We start from the raw sequence: 14,857 nt of genomic DNA on the forward strand, positions 1-14,857 counted from the left end.
GTGGCTAGAAAACCATGAATAATACTGTGCTTCACAAGGGACAAAAAGAAAACCCTCAAGAATTCTAGCAATTTAATTCAGAATAAAACTACAAGATTTTACTCAAAAATTTGAAAGTTTTGAAAGGGGATTTACCAAGGAAATGATCATCTTACTCCTAAATTAACTTAATACAACAAATGAAAATACTTGATGAAAACAAGTTCTTAAGTTTTAAATTCATAAAAAAATAACTTCCCCGTTGTATTGTAATTTCATATCCACTGTAGAAACACCTGGGAAAAAAGACCAAGTAGTAATATTTTATTATTATTAAGCTATGGAAAATGACAGGATAAAAAAACTACCAAACTTCAAAGTAAAACAGAAATCACAGACAGAAATAGTCTCTTAACTTGACAGCACTGCATAGTTCTTGAATATTTTTTCCCCCGAATTACTAGTCTCCATAAATATGAAAGTAAAATCACTAATGACTATTTTATTATCGGTATTTAAATACTTGTGTTCTTACTAACTCAGGGGTTTAAATGAAAACTAAGATGGAAAAATATAACAATAAATTGGGGAAATTATTTCATTATACCACATTCTTTATTTCTGAACACCAATGAAATGCACCATTAATTTTTCAGATAAATACTGTATTTATTTTATACTTCTGAAAAAAAAAAAATCAATGCTATTAAATAGGAATAGAATTCTGAGGTTCAAATCTGTATTTCTTCAAATAACTAAGAAGCCAAGTGAAGAAGCTACTAATAGAAACATACCGAGGGGGGGAGGGAATGGGGGAGGAACAGGACAGGGAGAAACAAAAACAACAAAACCAACTAAGCTCACGGCAATCACTTTTATAATTAATTTGTAATTAACTCATAACTAATGGTAAAACAATTAGTGGCTTCTCAATTTTTTCAGTATTTCAAGTATGGTCTGGTACATCCAGCACTCAGAGTAGTATGAATACAATTATAACAGCTTCTAACCAGAATCTATTGCTTCACATCAATTTAAAAGTTCCAATACTTGAGTGCAGCCAAGTTGACATAGTAATTATGCTAGCTGAAAACTCACAAGCCCAGTCCTGATTTAAAACATCCAATTGTCAAGTTCCTTAGTAATCTGTTGCATGAACTATGCCAGGGCTAGAAATGTGCAAATGTTCTCAAGGTCTATGGCTCTATAAATCCCTGTCATGCCACGCAGCCTTCATAGCATCCACCCATTACTCCGTTGCAACTCGCCCACTGACATATCAGAAAGATGTTTCAATTTTATTTCTTTTCTATACTAATTACAGAAAGCCTGAATACCAAAACTAGAATCACATAACCACAGAATATCCTGAGTTGGATCCATAAGGATCATTGATTCCAACTCCTGGCTCCACATAGAACTACTCCAAAGCAAAATAAAACAAGAGAGCATTATTAAATTATTCAAGCACTCCTAGTTCTCTGGCAGCTTGGGGCTGTGACCATGCCCACCACCTCGTGGTGTAGAACCATTTCCTAATACCCAACCTGACCCTCCCCTACAGCTCCATGCCATTCCCTTAGTTTCTATCACTGCCATCAGAGAGAAGAGATTAGCACTGCCCCTCTGCCACCCTCATGAGGAGCCATAGGCTGCCATAAGGCCCCCCCTCAGCCCTTCTGCTCTGAGCTGAATAAACTCAGCTACTCTTCATATACCTTCCCCTCTAGACCTTTCACCATAATTGTAGCAACATTTGTATACTGGAACCCAAAACTGCATCCAGCACTTGAAGTGAAGCTACACCAGAGTGGGACAATCCCTTCCCTCAATTGGCTACTAGTGACACACTTAGAATCACAGAATCTCTCAGGTTGGAAAAGACCTCAAAGATCATCAAGTCCAACCACAACTTAACCGTACTACCCTAACTAACAACCCTCTGCTAAATCATGTCCCTGAGCACCACATCCAAACGGTTCTTAAACACATCCAGGGATGGTGACTCAACCACCTCCCTGGGGAGCCTATTCTAGTGCTTAACAACCCTTTCTGTAAAGAAGTTTTTCCTGATTTCCTACTTGATGCAGTCCAAGATACAGTTGGCCTTCCTGGCTGCCTAGGCACACTGCTGACTCATGTTCAACCTGCTGTTGCTTAAGATCTCCCAGACAAGAGAATAGAAAAAAAATATAATTCTGAAAGACATGAAGCCAAAATTTAAGAGGTTGATCTACCTACAGCCCATGCTATTTCACCAAAAACTATGGACAGCATCAATTACAAGTTTTGTTATGGTGGAAAGAACTAACAACTACCAGGCAGAATTAAGATAAGGAACCTCACACACCTATGCTCCCTGAGTCACCAGTTCACACTTTCCACCTGACTTGAACCTACTTTTACTAACATACCCGGAGTTAACAAATGACAGCATCATCTGCAAGAGAAATATTGTAAATTTATGTCCAAACAAACGTTCACTGGTAACATAGTACAACGAAACAGATTCCAGAAACTATGTAATTCAAGCAAGGACTCAGAAAAACTAATTTTATTGAGAGGATGAAGAAACACTTAAATAGCTTTTACAACTTCCACAATAGGCTGTGAGACATAACATCTGACTCCTACTTTGAAGTAACACAATAAATTAATTTAAAAAAAATGAATTAAAAAAGAATCAAAGCTCCCTGAAACCCTCGGTTAACGAGGACACAGCCACAGAGCAGCTCTCCACTGGGTGTGGGGGCTCTGCCGGCCTAATAAAAGGAACTTGCAAACCAGCCAGCAAAACTATTATAGTTAAAAGCCAACCCTACCCGCCGCACTGAGAACCAGTTCTGCTGCTGTGCGCATGCGCAAGAAAAAGCGCCACTCTACGATGCTTCCTCTTCCGAGCAATGCCTGCCATTGGTTACCGAGAATTGCCGAGCGGCTTCGTACACCTCCGGAAAAAAAGCCGAAGGCGGGGGCGAAGGGGAGGGGGGAGCAAACGGCTGGAGTGTGGCGCGGTGCATTGTGGGGCGGAAGCAGAGAGTCACCGCTCTGTTAGGGCCGCCATCTTGTCTGCGCCCGGACCCGCTGCCGCTCTCGGGCCCTGCTTGTTCTCCTCGTCGCGTGAAGCGGTGGAGAGAGTGAGGACGCGGAGTACGACCGGGTGGTGCTGATGCGTGCGGGCTCTCCTCGCTCCTCACTCGGGCGCCACTAGTAAAAGGGGGCGGGGGTAATCGGGCGGTCTCCGGTGCGGCCTTTCCTCTCCTCGGCCGGCATGGGTCGGTCCCGCAGCCGGAGCTCGTCCCGCTCCAAGCATACCAAGAGCTCAAAGCACAACAAGAAGAATCGGAGCCGCTCGCGGAGCCGCTCTCGGGAGAAAGAGCGGGCGCGGAAGCGCTCTAAGTCCCGGGAGAGCAAACGCAACCGGCGCCGCGAGTCCCGGTCCCGCTCCCGCTCCAACACGGCCCCCTCCTCCCGCCGCGATCGGGAGCGCGAACGCGAACGCGCCTCGTCCCCACCGGACCGTATTGACATCTTCGGGCGCACGGTGAGCAAACGCAGCAGCCTGGACGAGAAGCAGAAGCGGGAGGAGGAGGAGAAAAAAGCAGAGTTCGAGCGGCAGCGGAAAATGTGAGTGTCGGATCTGGGCTGGGGGCTGCAGGGTGTAGGGGGGAGGAAAATGGGGGAGAGTTGGAAGGCAGGGGATGCTCCGTGCCGCAGTGCCTTCCTCCGCTAAGCTGGAGCCGTTTGTGTGGCGAGGAGGCGTTGAGGCCTTGCTGAGGCTTTGCTGAGGCCTACTGCTGCCTTTTCCCGCCATCCTTCCCAAAGGGTTTGTTCTGTCGGGTGTGTTGAGGCCGCCCGCTCCGAGCGGGGCCGGCTGCACGCAGCCTCCGTGTCACCCAGCAACGCTCACTGTGTGCCGCGCTGCTACGGTGCTCTTAAACTAAGTCCTACGGTGAGGCCTCCGCGCCCGGAGGCTTTGTGCTGCGATGCCACGCTCCGCGCTCCTCCCCTTTGCGTGGCGCTTGTTGTGCGTCGAGTGGAAGCATTCGGGGTGGCCCATCTCTGGGTTTGAAGTAATACCGAACAGTCGCTATGGTAACTTTGGACTTTGTTGTACTTGGTTGTGCCTTGGCAAGGGAGACGGTGAAAACCGGGGAGTTGCTTCAAATGAAGCTTTTCCTTTTAAAGTTTTTGTCGTGGGAAATGTAGGTATTCATAAAGTCTGCAGAAAGAATCACAGAATTGTAGGGGTTGGAAGGGACCTCATCGAGTCCAACCCCCTGCCACAGCAGGTTCCCTACACCACGTCACACAGGTAGGCGTCCAAGCAGGTCTTGAATATCTCCAGAGAAGGAGACTCCACCACCTCCCTGGGCAGCCTGTTCCAGTGCTCCGTCACCCTCACCGTAGAAAGAGGATTCATTTTAGTAACGTTGTGTTACCTTAGGATGTTTAGCAACCTTCTTAAGTTAGGAAAGCGACCTTTCTTCAGCAACGGGATGTAACAGTTGTGCTAAAGCGATTCATCTTTGGATGCTACCCTCTCTAGTCAGAGGTAGCATTTGTATGTGTGAGGCCAGCAAGTTCTGATAATTCTTAGGTGGAACTTTGAGGGGTTTCTTCAACTATGTTGTTCTGGTGATACACAGTTTGTAATTCTGAGTTGTCGCTTTCAATTTTGTCATCTCCTTCATTAACTTGTGTGGAGCCCTCAGTACAAAAAAGACATGGAGATTTTGGAAAGGGTCCAGAGGAGGGCCACAAAGATGATCAGGGGGCTGGAGCACCTCCCCTGTGAGGACAGGCTGAGGGAGCTGGGTTTGTTCAGCCTGGAGAAGAGAAGGCTGCGGGGTGACCTCATTGCAGCCTTTCAATACCTGAAGGGAACTTACTCCCAGGAGGGGAGTAAACACTTCAAAAGGGCTGACAATAGCAGGACTAGGGGAAATGGTTTTAAGTTAAAAGAGGGAAGATTTAGGTTGGATGTTAGGGGGAAGTTCTTCACTAGGAGAGTGGTTAGGCCCTGGAACAGGCTGCCCAGGGAGGTTGTGGATGCCCCGTCCTTGGAGGTGTTCAAGACCAGGTTGGACGGGGCCCTGGGCAACCTGATCTAGTAAATGTGTATGTTTGGTGGCCCTGCCAGGCAGGGGGGTTGGAACTACATGATCCTTGAGGTCCCTTCCAACCTGGGTCATTCTGTGATTCTGTGTGTGTGATTCTGTAACTTCAGAATTTGACACTGGTGTCATGTGAACGCATAGAAATGTTAAGGGCTCTTTGAGTCATTGACCCTAGTTTTGCAGTTCAGAATTTTCTTCAGTACCTAAATTAATAAAAATATATATACTCTACTTCTGGAATGAAGAGTTGGAATGCAAGCAATTATTTGGAAATACAGTGAATAATATATCATGGTATCCCTTGTGACACATCTTATTTCATATGTGTTCTTGTGAATACATTGAATGGCTTTAAAAATATTATTTAAATTGTTTTAAAAACTACTAAATAAATAACAGATGTTATATAACTTAGTGTTAAATGGTGTTGGTCTTTGTTATGAAGTTTATTGCCAATCTGCATCCAAAATTCAGAAGGTGAAAGAGAGAATCTGTTCAGGTAGTTAAAAATGAAGTATTAATCATATTTAAAGGTATATTTAAAGTATTTGACATTTCTGCTCTGTTTCTGTAGCGTACTCACTGAAGGCAACCCAGTCTGTAGCTCGCTAAGTAAAATTTGATGTAGTATTTCAAGGGCTTTTATTAATTAATTATTTATTTATTTTATTTATTTATTTTTAATGTGCTAAGTTATCTGTACAAGTCAGAAAACTTTGTATTTTGAAGATAGTCCTGAGGCCCGCATAGGAAGAATGTGACGTTTGGTTGGTAGTTACAACCAAATAATAAACTTGTGAGTGAGAAGAAGTGCTGGAAAACATTAAATGACTCTTCCAGAACACGCTTCATATTTCAAAGAGATCAAGCAGTAAATCTCAACACAGCATGCACCTATGGTATTTGTGGAAGACATCCCTAATTTGTATTATGTATAGTCATGTTTGTTGAGTAAAAATACTTGCTGATCAACTTAACTACTGGACAGATCACATGTAGAAAATGACTTTTCAATTCTATTCAAGCCTTAATACATACCATAAGTTCTGCTTTTAATATGATTCCAGTTTTTTAGGTTTTTTTTTTTTTTTAGTGCGTGGGGATAGGATTAGGGGTAATGGGATGAAAGAACAGCATAGGAAGTTCCGCACGAATGTACGCAAGAACTTCTTTACAGTGAGGGTGCTGGAGCACTGGAACAGGCTGCCCAGGGAGGTGGTGGAGTCTCCTTCTCTGGAGATATTCAAGACCCACCTGGATGCCTACCTGTGTGACGTGGTGTAGGGAGCCTGCTTTGGCAGGGGGGTTGGCCTCAATGATCTCTAGAGGTCCCTTCCAACCCCTACAATTCCATGATTCTGTGATTCTATTAAAAAAATAAAAAAATTAAAAAAAATATGTCAACCATGTGTAACTGGTGGGTTGTCCCCTTCGCCTCATCCCCCACCCTTAGAAGTCTGCCTATTGCCTAAGCATATTTTGTAGAACTGGTCTTCAGGAAGTAAAAGGAAGACACTAAAAGTATTTTCATGTTAATGGTTTTCTGTTTATATGGAGTTGTTGCTGAGAGTGATATTTGTGTGTAAAGTACCATAAGTACTTGTGATTAAAAGAAAAAATAATAGTTGATGTCAACTAGATTGAGGTTTACATCTGTGTTTTAACTTGGCTTTCTTGAGATATCCAGTCAATGATTTGATGTAATTATCAGTGGGCACAAGACAGTCTCATAAACAAATTGTGAAAATGAATTTTTACTTTATTCTATTTTATTTCTTCCTGCTTCCAGTGTTTGAAGAAATCTGGTCATATATACCAAACAATTATAATAAATTTATAACACTGTTGTTGCTTATGCTCATGAAAAGATGCTCTACGTGAGAAGAGGTATTTGTTTAGTGTAATGGAATACAGATGGGATTTGTGGAGGTGATAATCATGGAATTGTAGGGGTTGGAAGGGACCTCTAGAGATCATTGAGGCCAACCCCCCTGCCAAAGCAGGCTCCCTACACCACGTCACACAGGTAGGCGTCCAGGTGGGTCTTGAATATCTCCAGAGAAGGAGACTCCACCACCTCCATGGGCAGCCTGTTCCAGTGCTCCGTCACCCTCACTGTAAAGAAGTTCTTCCGCACATTCGTGCAAAACTTCCTATGCTGTACTTTCATCCCATTACCCCTAGTCCTATCCCCACGCACCACTGAAAAGAGATATAAGAATAAAACGTGTGTAAGGCATGGTGTTTATTTTGAGTACATCATCAGTTTCTGAGGATATTTGAGATATGTCAGGGTTTTCTATAGCTGTATACTGTCTTTATTCAGTTAGCTAACTTTCATTCTAGATTTCTGTAATGTTAAAAGTAAAACTAAAATAGTTGAATAAAGCACTTGAATATGAGCTTCTGAAAAATTAATTTCCGTAGAATAGAGCCTCTTGTGTGTTGTTATGGGACTCATTACGGAGAAAATAGCCCAAGAATGGAATAAAAGTTTCAAAAAATACAGCATTATTTAGAGTAATAATAAATAAAAAGTATTTAAAAGTAAAAAAAAGAAGTGAAACTTTTGACCCTTTCTCCAACTTCTATTTGAAAAAAGGACCATAAGTTGGAGAAGAAATAGTAACAAAATGGGATTGATGCATTTTTCTGAACATCTGTGAGGAGCTTTTATTTTTAATTTTTTTTATTTTATTTTATTTTTTTAAAACTTATTTACTTATTTTTATTTTTGACTATTTTATTTATTTATTTTTAATAAATCACACCAGGAGATTTTGTACTACTTTTTCAAAAGTGAATGCTGACCCGATTTGCCACTGGAAAAATGGAAGGAGAAATTTTATGTTCTGGGTCTGAATGTCTGAGTTGGGGTTTCCAGAGCTTTTTATTGAAGGAATCCATCCTTCATTCAGAATACTTTTGTTAAGAGGATACATGAGCCAGGGGTATCTGGAAGCCTTTCACCCTGATATTTTAGATGACTATCTAGCTTAGCACTTTTGTGTGCCTCCATTTTTGCATGATCCTGTGTGTAGTTAGGAGTTGTACTTCGTGGTTCTAAGTCACAGAATCACAGAATTATCAAGGTTGGAAAAGACCTAGAAGATCATCTAGTCCAACCATTACCAATACTTCCCGGCTAAATCATATTCATCAACACAACATCCAAACATTTCTTGAACACTCCCATGGTCGGTGACTCCACCACCTCCCTGGGCAGTGCATTCCAATGCCTGACTACCCTTTCTGAGAAGTAATACTTCCTAATGTCCAGCCTAAAGTCCCCTCCAAGTCTGGATATTTTATGAACATAAATAAGGTAGGAAAATGTAAGCATTATGAAAATGAGAGGATATTAGAATGTTAAAACAATTGGTATAATTCTGAATCATGGTTTCCTGGTGCTGACAGGCCAGAAGGTAAGTTGATAAGTTTGTTTTGTTATACACTGAGTACTTAAAATGGAAGTTCAGTTTCAAGGTGAAAAAAAACAAAACAAAACAACCTTTTCCTTTTGCTAAACAAAACCTTTTCCTTTAGCTATATGAAATACAGCTAGACAACATTCACTTTAGAACTTTTTAGAACAAAAAACAACAACAGAGTTAATTTTTGGGTATCCAGTTGTCATACACAGTTGGTTACTACCTAGAAGGTTTTCTTCATTTGGGAAAATTCAACCTGCAAATTGACCTAATCAAAGAGTGCATTTCGTAGAATGGCCTTGGTTGAAAAGGACCACAATGATCATCTAGTTTAACCCCACTGCTATGTGCAAGGTACCAGCTTCCAGACTAGGCTGCCCAAAGCCACATCCAGCCTGGCCTCAAATGCGTCCGAGGATGGGGTATCCACAGCCTCCTTGGGCAACCTGTTTCACTACGTCACCATCCTCTGTATGAAACACTTCCTCTTAATATCTAAACTAAACCTCCTCTGTCTTAGTTTAAAACCATTTGTCCTTGTCCTGTGACTTCCTCTCTCATAAGTAGCTGTTCTCTCTCCTGTTTATTAGAAAGTTGCAATGTGGTCTCTCTGGAGCCTTCTCTTCTTCATGCTAAACAAGTCCCTCAACCTTTCTTCATAGGAGAGGTGCTCCAGCCCTCTGACCATCTTAGAGGCCCTCTAGACCTGTTCCAAGAGTTGTGCACGTTTGTTGTGCTGGAGGCCCCAGGCCTGGACGTAGTTCTACAGATGGGGCAGTATTTGGCATGCTGAATTTTTGATAATTGCGGTGGGAAACAAAGGAGAGATAAAGTATTACACCATAAATTCTCAATAAATATTAGATTTGTAACTTGTATTGCTTTTTTTTAGTTTGTTGCTGAACTAAAATCTGTTTAGTTTGATACTGATTTGAAGACAAGTGTTTACAGGGTCATGTTGCCTTACTTTGTATAAAATTAAGGGTGAAGAATGACCAAGCTTTGATGCGAGGTGTCTTTTTTTTCATGTAAAACGGTGCCTTTTCATATCAAGAAGTACTATGACAAGCTGTCGTCATAAGCTTCTCTCAGCTTAATGTCTTGAGATACGGAGAGATGTTAAATGTGATATGATCTTAAAGGTCCTTATGATTGCCTAAATGTTCATTTCAATGCACCTTTCAACATTGGTTGAAATTGTTGAAGTATCTGGTCTATACACATAGCTGTGTGCATGGAGTAAAACTATGAAAAGTTGATTCAGTAGTGTGGTTGGTGTTTTGTATGAGTTTGTTTCAGTGCAGCTATTTTTACTGATTTTAAAAAGTTTATCTTCATGTTTGCATTTTCTAGTCGTCAACAAGAAATCGAAGAGAAACTCATAGAGGAAGAAACTGCTCGAAGAGTGGAAGAGCTTGTGGCTAAAAGAGTGGAAGAAGAGTTGGAGAAACGGAAGGATGAGATTGAGCGAGAGGTTCTCCGCAGGGTGGAGGAGGCTAAGCGCATCATGGAAAAACAGTTGCTCGAAGAACTCGAGCGACAGCGACAAGCTGAACTTGCAGCACAAAAAGCCAGAGAGGTAACGCTCGGTCGTTTGGAAAGTAGAGACAGTCCATGGCAAAACTTTCAGTGTCGGTTTGTGCCTCCTGTTCGGTTCAGAAAGAGATGGAATACAACAAATCTAATTCCCTTCTCGTATAAACTTTCATTGCTGCGAAACTTAATTTTTAGCCTATTCAGAGGAGCTCACTGATACTTAAACAGTTATTCTCCTAAAACCTGAACAAGGATACTTGATTTTTAATGGAACTGACCTACATATTTCAGTATTGTTTGAAACTTTTGCCATGGCTGCAGGATTTATCAACGGTCCTTTCTTTTCTGGGGAAGGGTATTAAAAAATCTGTAATTATGTATCCTTCATTTGTTTCATTTTGTTTACCTAGACTGTAAGAGGCTTTTGCCTTCAGTCAGGCAAAGAGCAGGGTCCAGCACTGAGCTGCAATGCCTGTCTTTAACAAATAGGTTTCTTACTCTTCTTTTGAAACATTTTCTTTGAGCGTACATGGACTAATTCTGGGACTTCGAGCATAAGCCCATCCACGTCTTCATGAAGGATCTATGTCCAAATCATTATATCCACTTTTAATAACTACTAACAATTCCTTTTTTCCCTAGAAGTTAATAAAAGAGCAGATTGCCCTTGTCTGAAGTCAAGTCAAGCTGAACATGCGACTTGGGGTTTTTTGGTTGTTTTTTTTTTGTTTTGGTTTTTTTTTGTGTGGTTTTTGTTTTGGTTTTTTTCCAAATCAGCAGCTGGAGCAGAAGCTGAAAATGTCTTTCTGTGAGACAGTAATTTGCTACTAAAGGCTTTGATGCCTGCCTGCACCAATCATTCCAGGATCCAGAAATGTCAGGACAAATTTTAAATTTTGAAGAAAACTTGCACTAAGCAGTCATGAGTGTCAAATGCTTTTTTCACTTTGCATACATTTGTCTTAAATTAATATTTTGATTGGCTTACAAAAGGAAATACAATAGCGTTGAAGCTTTACCTTTGTACTGAATATGACTTGTCTGTCACAAGCACCTTTAAAACAAAAAAAAGCCTGAGTTATAACAAATATTAGGGATATTAAATTATACTTGTTCTGTAAATTCAGACCTCACCTATAAAGGAATTGAAGTTGAATTCAGGTGTGTATACTCAGCAAATGCTTGATACAGGTTTTTATTTAATCATATTCATGACTTTTTTTTTTTTTTTAAAGTATTTTTGTTACATTTAATATGATGCAGAGAAACCCCATCAGTTCCTTTGCAGTACAGAATAAACGTCTATGCCTGGAGTGGAGTGTGCTAGCTAGTAGCTGGTTACTAGTCATAGTAAGAAGTTTTCTCTTCGTATGCTTGCTTTGTTCATATTAACTTTTTTTTCTTACACAGACACAAACCTCTGGCTTACTTTAAATCTTCCACATATTAAAATAATTTGGATATATACTATGTAAACTGAAACACCTCAAAATCTTTCACGCAGTCTTCATATTTATGGGTTGCATAACAGAGTTCCATAAAATTCACCAAGAAAACAATAATTACAAGGCTTTATTTCCTGATCTTGCCTTCCCTGGATTCCAGAATTCCAAGTTCAGACTGCTAATGACAGTTTCAACTGTCTTAAAATTGTCAAAATACTGAATGTAAAGTCCATTCTCCCCATGAAGGAAGCCCATAGCTCCATGAAGTATGGATTACCATTTGTATTTTCCACTAACAGTAAATGTATTTTTCTTATTAATTGTTTGCCTTAGGAATGATTTACATATTTTTGTTCCTTCCTATCATAAACATCTGCATTCCTCAGCTCAGCCTTCCTTGTATGTTGTTTCTTTATAAATGGTTGAGCTGCTGATGCAGGTATTGCCAAGCTAACAGTACAAATCATTTTAAAGAGGAAGCTGGCGCGTATGGCAGCCGAGGAGCACACTCTGCAGGACACTGGACAAGACAGTAAATATTCAACTTTTAATGCTGATTAAAGGAGTATAGGTAAAGAATACGTAGGTATACTTAATTGGTGAGACAAACTATTCACTTTATTTATATTTTATATATTACTTTTAATTTGGTAAATACTTTCCAGTTTTTGTAGTTGTCCTTGTTGATTTGTGTGGTATTAAAGTTGTAGTAATAAATTGTCAGGATTCTGTGATTAGGGAGGGTTTAGTTGGTTGCTGTTTGGACTGGGCGGGATGATTTAAATTTAGTATTAGAGATGAGACCGATTTTTAGTGGCTGCACAATTTACCGTTGTGAGACAAAATAGGTGGCTGTAAAGCTGCCACTTTAAGTCACTTCACAAAAGAATTGTGAGAAAGATTAGTGAAAGTGCAGAGATGAATGTTTTACTTTACTAACATCTTACCCTGTCCTCCCCTTTAGGAAGAAGAGCGTGCAAAGCGTGAGGAACTAGAACGAATACTAGAAGAGAATAATCGAAAAATTGCAGAAGCACAAGCTAAACTGGTATGTAAAGATGTAGTTAACATTTTTGTAGGGAAATACAGGTCCTTCTGCCTGATTTGCAACAGTATTAAAATAAACAAATCAATGCTTTCTAGAATTTTACTTGTCTGTTGCTGGTTATGTCTGCAGTGCCGTTGCACTCCTGCCCTCGAGCGTAACTAACCAGATCTTTAACAGTAACAGTAGTCTGAAAAAATTGCTCGAGTGCTTTGTTAATTTAGAGCAGAATTGCTGCCTTTAGAATTAAGTATGTTTTTATATCTCACAGGAAGAGGTGAAGTAAGTTAGCAAAGACAAAAGAAATGCCTTAATTTTTCTCACTGAACAGGACAAGTGTAAACTGGATTTGAGACTATTGTAATATTGATGCACAATTGCTGAGTGGGACTTCAAGTGGAAGTCTAAGACTTGAAAGTCGATTATGTTGATATCCAAACTGATTTAAATGAGTTCTTGCCTCATTATGATGTTCAGCGTGGTTTAGCTGGTTCTAATCACCTCATGATAAAATTTAAGTTATTAAGTGGTGTAATGACCAAAATAAGCGCCTCATAGGAGACTATAGGAAGAGCTGTAAGGATTGTAAGTCAATGTAAGGATGTAAAAATCATGTAGAAATTGCTTTGAATTAGGAGGGTCTTGGAGGTGGGAGACCTTTGTTGAAGGTCTGTTATTTCATTATATACTGACTTTTATCTGTTGTGACAGGTGTCAGGCAAATTTCTCTATACGCTGACTTCCTTAATTAACATGTAATACATTGTTTGCAAAACAGCACTGAAAAATATTTCAAATAAGCATCAAAGATTCTGATATTTTAGCTGTAAATCTGTAAAAAGTTTTTGGCGCTTCTTCTGCATTTATTTAATGCCACCATTTTTTAAATAGTTCAGTTGAAAGTGACTGTGGCATCTAGCTCCGGTAATGCTGGCGCAAATATGTGGAATTGGTTGCAGACTTTTAAATTGCTTTTATGACTGCTAAATATGCTGGCTTAAATTCTGCCATTTTCATACGTAGGCTGAAGAACAATTGAAAATTGTTGAAGAACAAAGAAAGATTCATGAGGAGAGGATGAAACTAGAACAAGAGAGGCAACGTCAGCAAAAGGAAGAGCAAAAAATTATCTTGGGCAAAGGAAAGTCTAGGCCAAAACTGTCCTTCTCACTAAAGAGCCAAGATTAAAATACAACTCTGAACTCTCTTACAAGAAGAAAAAAAAAAAAAACATTTAAAAAAAAAAACAAAACAACACCACCAACAAAAAACTTTGTATGGTAGCTTCATGTTGAAGTGTTTGTTTGTTTTTTTTCTTTTCTCTCAATTTTTTTTTGTCTTTTTATTTTATTTTATTTTTTTTGAAAATCTGGAAAGTTAGCTTGTTCTAATAGGGGCTGTGCTCTGCAATTCTTAATTTTTATTTTTATTTTTTAACTCCATTAAGTTAAACCCTTATCAGATCATTGTTGCCTTTTAGAGAATAATATGTTCTCATGTATTCGTTTCTGTATTAGTGGTCTGAAGCACATCAGGACACTATGAGTTGTGGATGATCTGATAAGGTTTTACGGACCTACTCATCAGAGTTTGACTCTGATAGCTGACAGAAGTTTATACTGGGTATTGCTGACTCTTAATTATTTTTTTTAAAAGTCAGTGAATACATGAGTAAATTGCCATGGTATTACTGGACCTCTGTGGCTTATTGTTAAATCAGTGTCCTATGATACTGTCCCATTGTTGCGCTTGATGTTCCTGATACAGGTAAGGAAATAGTTTGTCATTTCTGCTATGAATACATAGGGAGAGTTCAGTATTGTCTCTGTTAGATTTGTTTTTATTACATTGACAGCATTCAACCAGCGTTCCCCATTGTGTAAATAAACCAATTTGCTGAATAAAGTGAAAGTCTTAAATTGATATGTTTAAGTAAATTTTTTTAGTACACTTCTATAAACAGCTGTGAGAATGACAATTCACATTATTAAGCGCAAGACTATAGTGGTATATTTTTAATTTTGCTTTTAAACTATTGTGGCTTCTCCTACTTACAATGCAAAATTACACACAGAAAAAAATCCCTGCAGTTGTGAATGTTTTTGATGGCTGCTGCTGTTTTTATGAATGTTGGTTTTGTTGTGTTTTTTCCTTCTGACAGAGACTTATTTCAGCTGCGTTATCATGTTTAAACAGCTGTATGGCTTACTGCACCTACACCAGTACATAAATATCGAATCCCCTTCAGTTTATCTCATAACACAGTATACTGCTATAAGTTGATATCATTACCATATAATG

The 14,857-nt window shown here is 39.7% G+C and overlaps 1 protein-coding gene across 3 annotated transcripts; it reads left to right on the forward strand.

The window, feature by feature from the left end:
* Positions 1-3,004: 3,004 nt before the first annotated feature.
* Positions 3,005-14,477, forward strand: ARGLU1 (arginine and glutamate rich 1). Of its 3 annotated transcripts, XR_014948059.1 has the most exons (5): positions 3,005-3,606; positions 9,884-10,109; positions 11,986-12,043; positions 12,476-12,559; positions 13,580-14,477. XR_014948059.1 is itself a non-coding variant. In XM_015851458.3 (4 exons), the coding sequence occupies exons 1-4, from the start codon at positions 3,251-3,253 to the stop codon at positions 13,742-13,744; spliced, it is 831 nt and encodes a 276-aa protein (XP_015706944.1). In that variant the 5' UTR covers positions 3,005-3,250; the 3' UTR covers positions 13,745-14,477. The 3 variants fall into 3 exon arrangements, 2 of the variants coding, with proteins under 2 accessions (XP_015706944.1, XP_085408797.1); XM_015851458.3 differs by lacking the exon at positions 11,986-12,043; XM_085552671.1 differs by lacking the exons at positions 12,476-12,559; positions 13,580-14,477 and having other exon boundaries at positions 11,986-12,192.
* The last annotated feature ends 380 nt before the right edge of the window (positions 14,478-14,857 follow it).

The sequence above is a fragment of the Coturnix japonica genome, chromosome 1 (assembly GCF_054131305.1).
Source record: "Coturnix japonica strain WE chromosome 1, WE-NBRP24, whole genome shotgun sequence".
In the NCBI taxonomy this organism is placed as follows: Eukaryota; Metazoa; Chordata; class Aves; order Galliformes; family Phasianidae; genus Coturnix; species Coturnix japonica.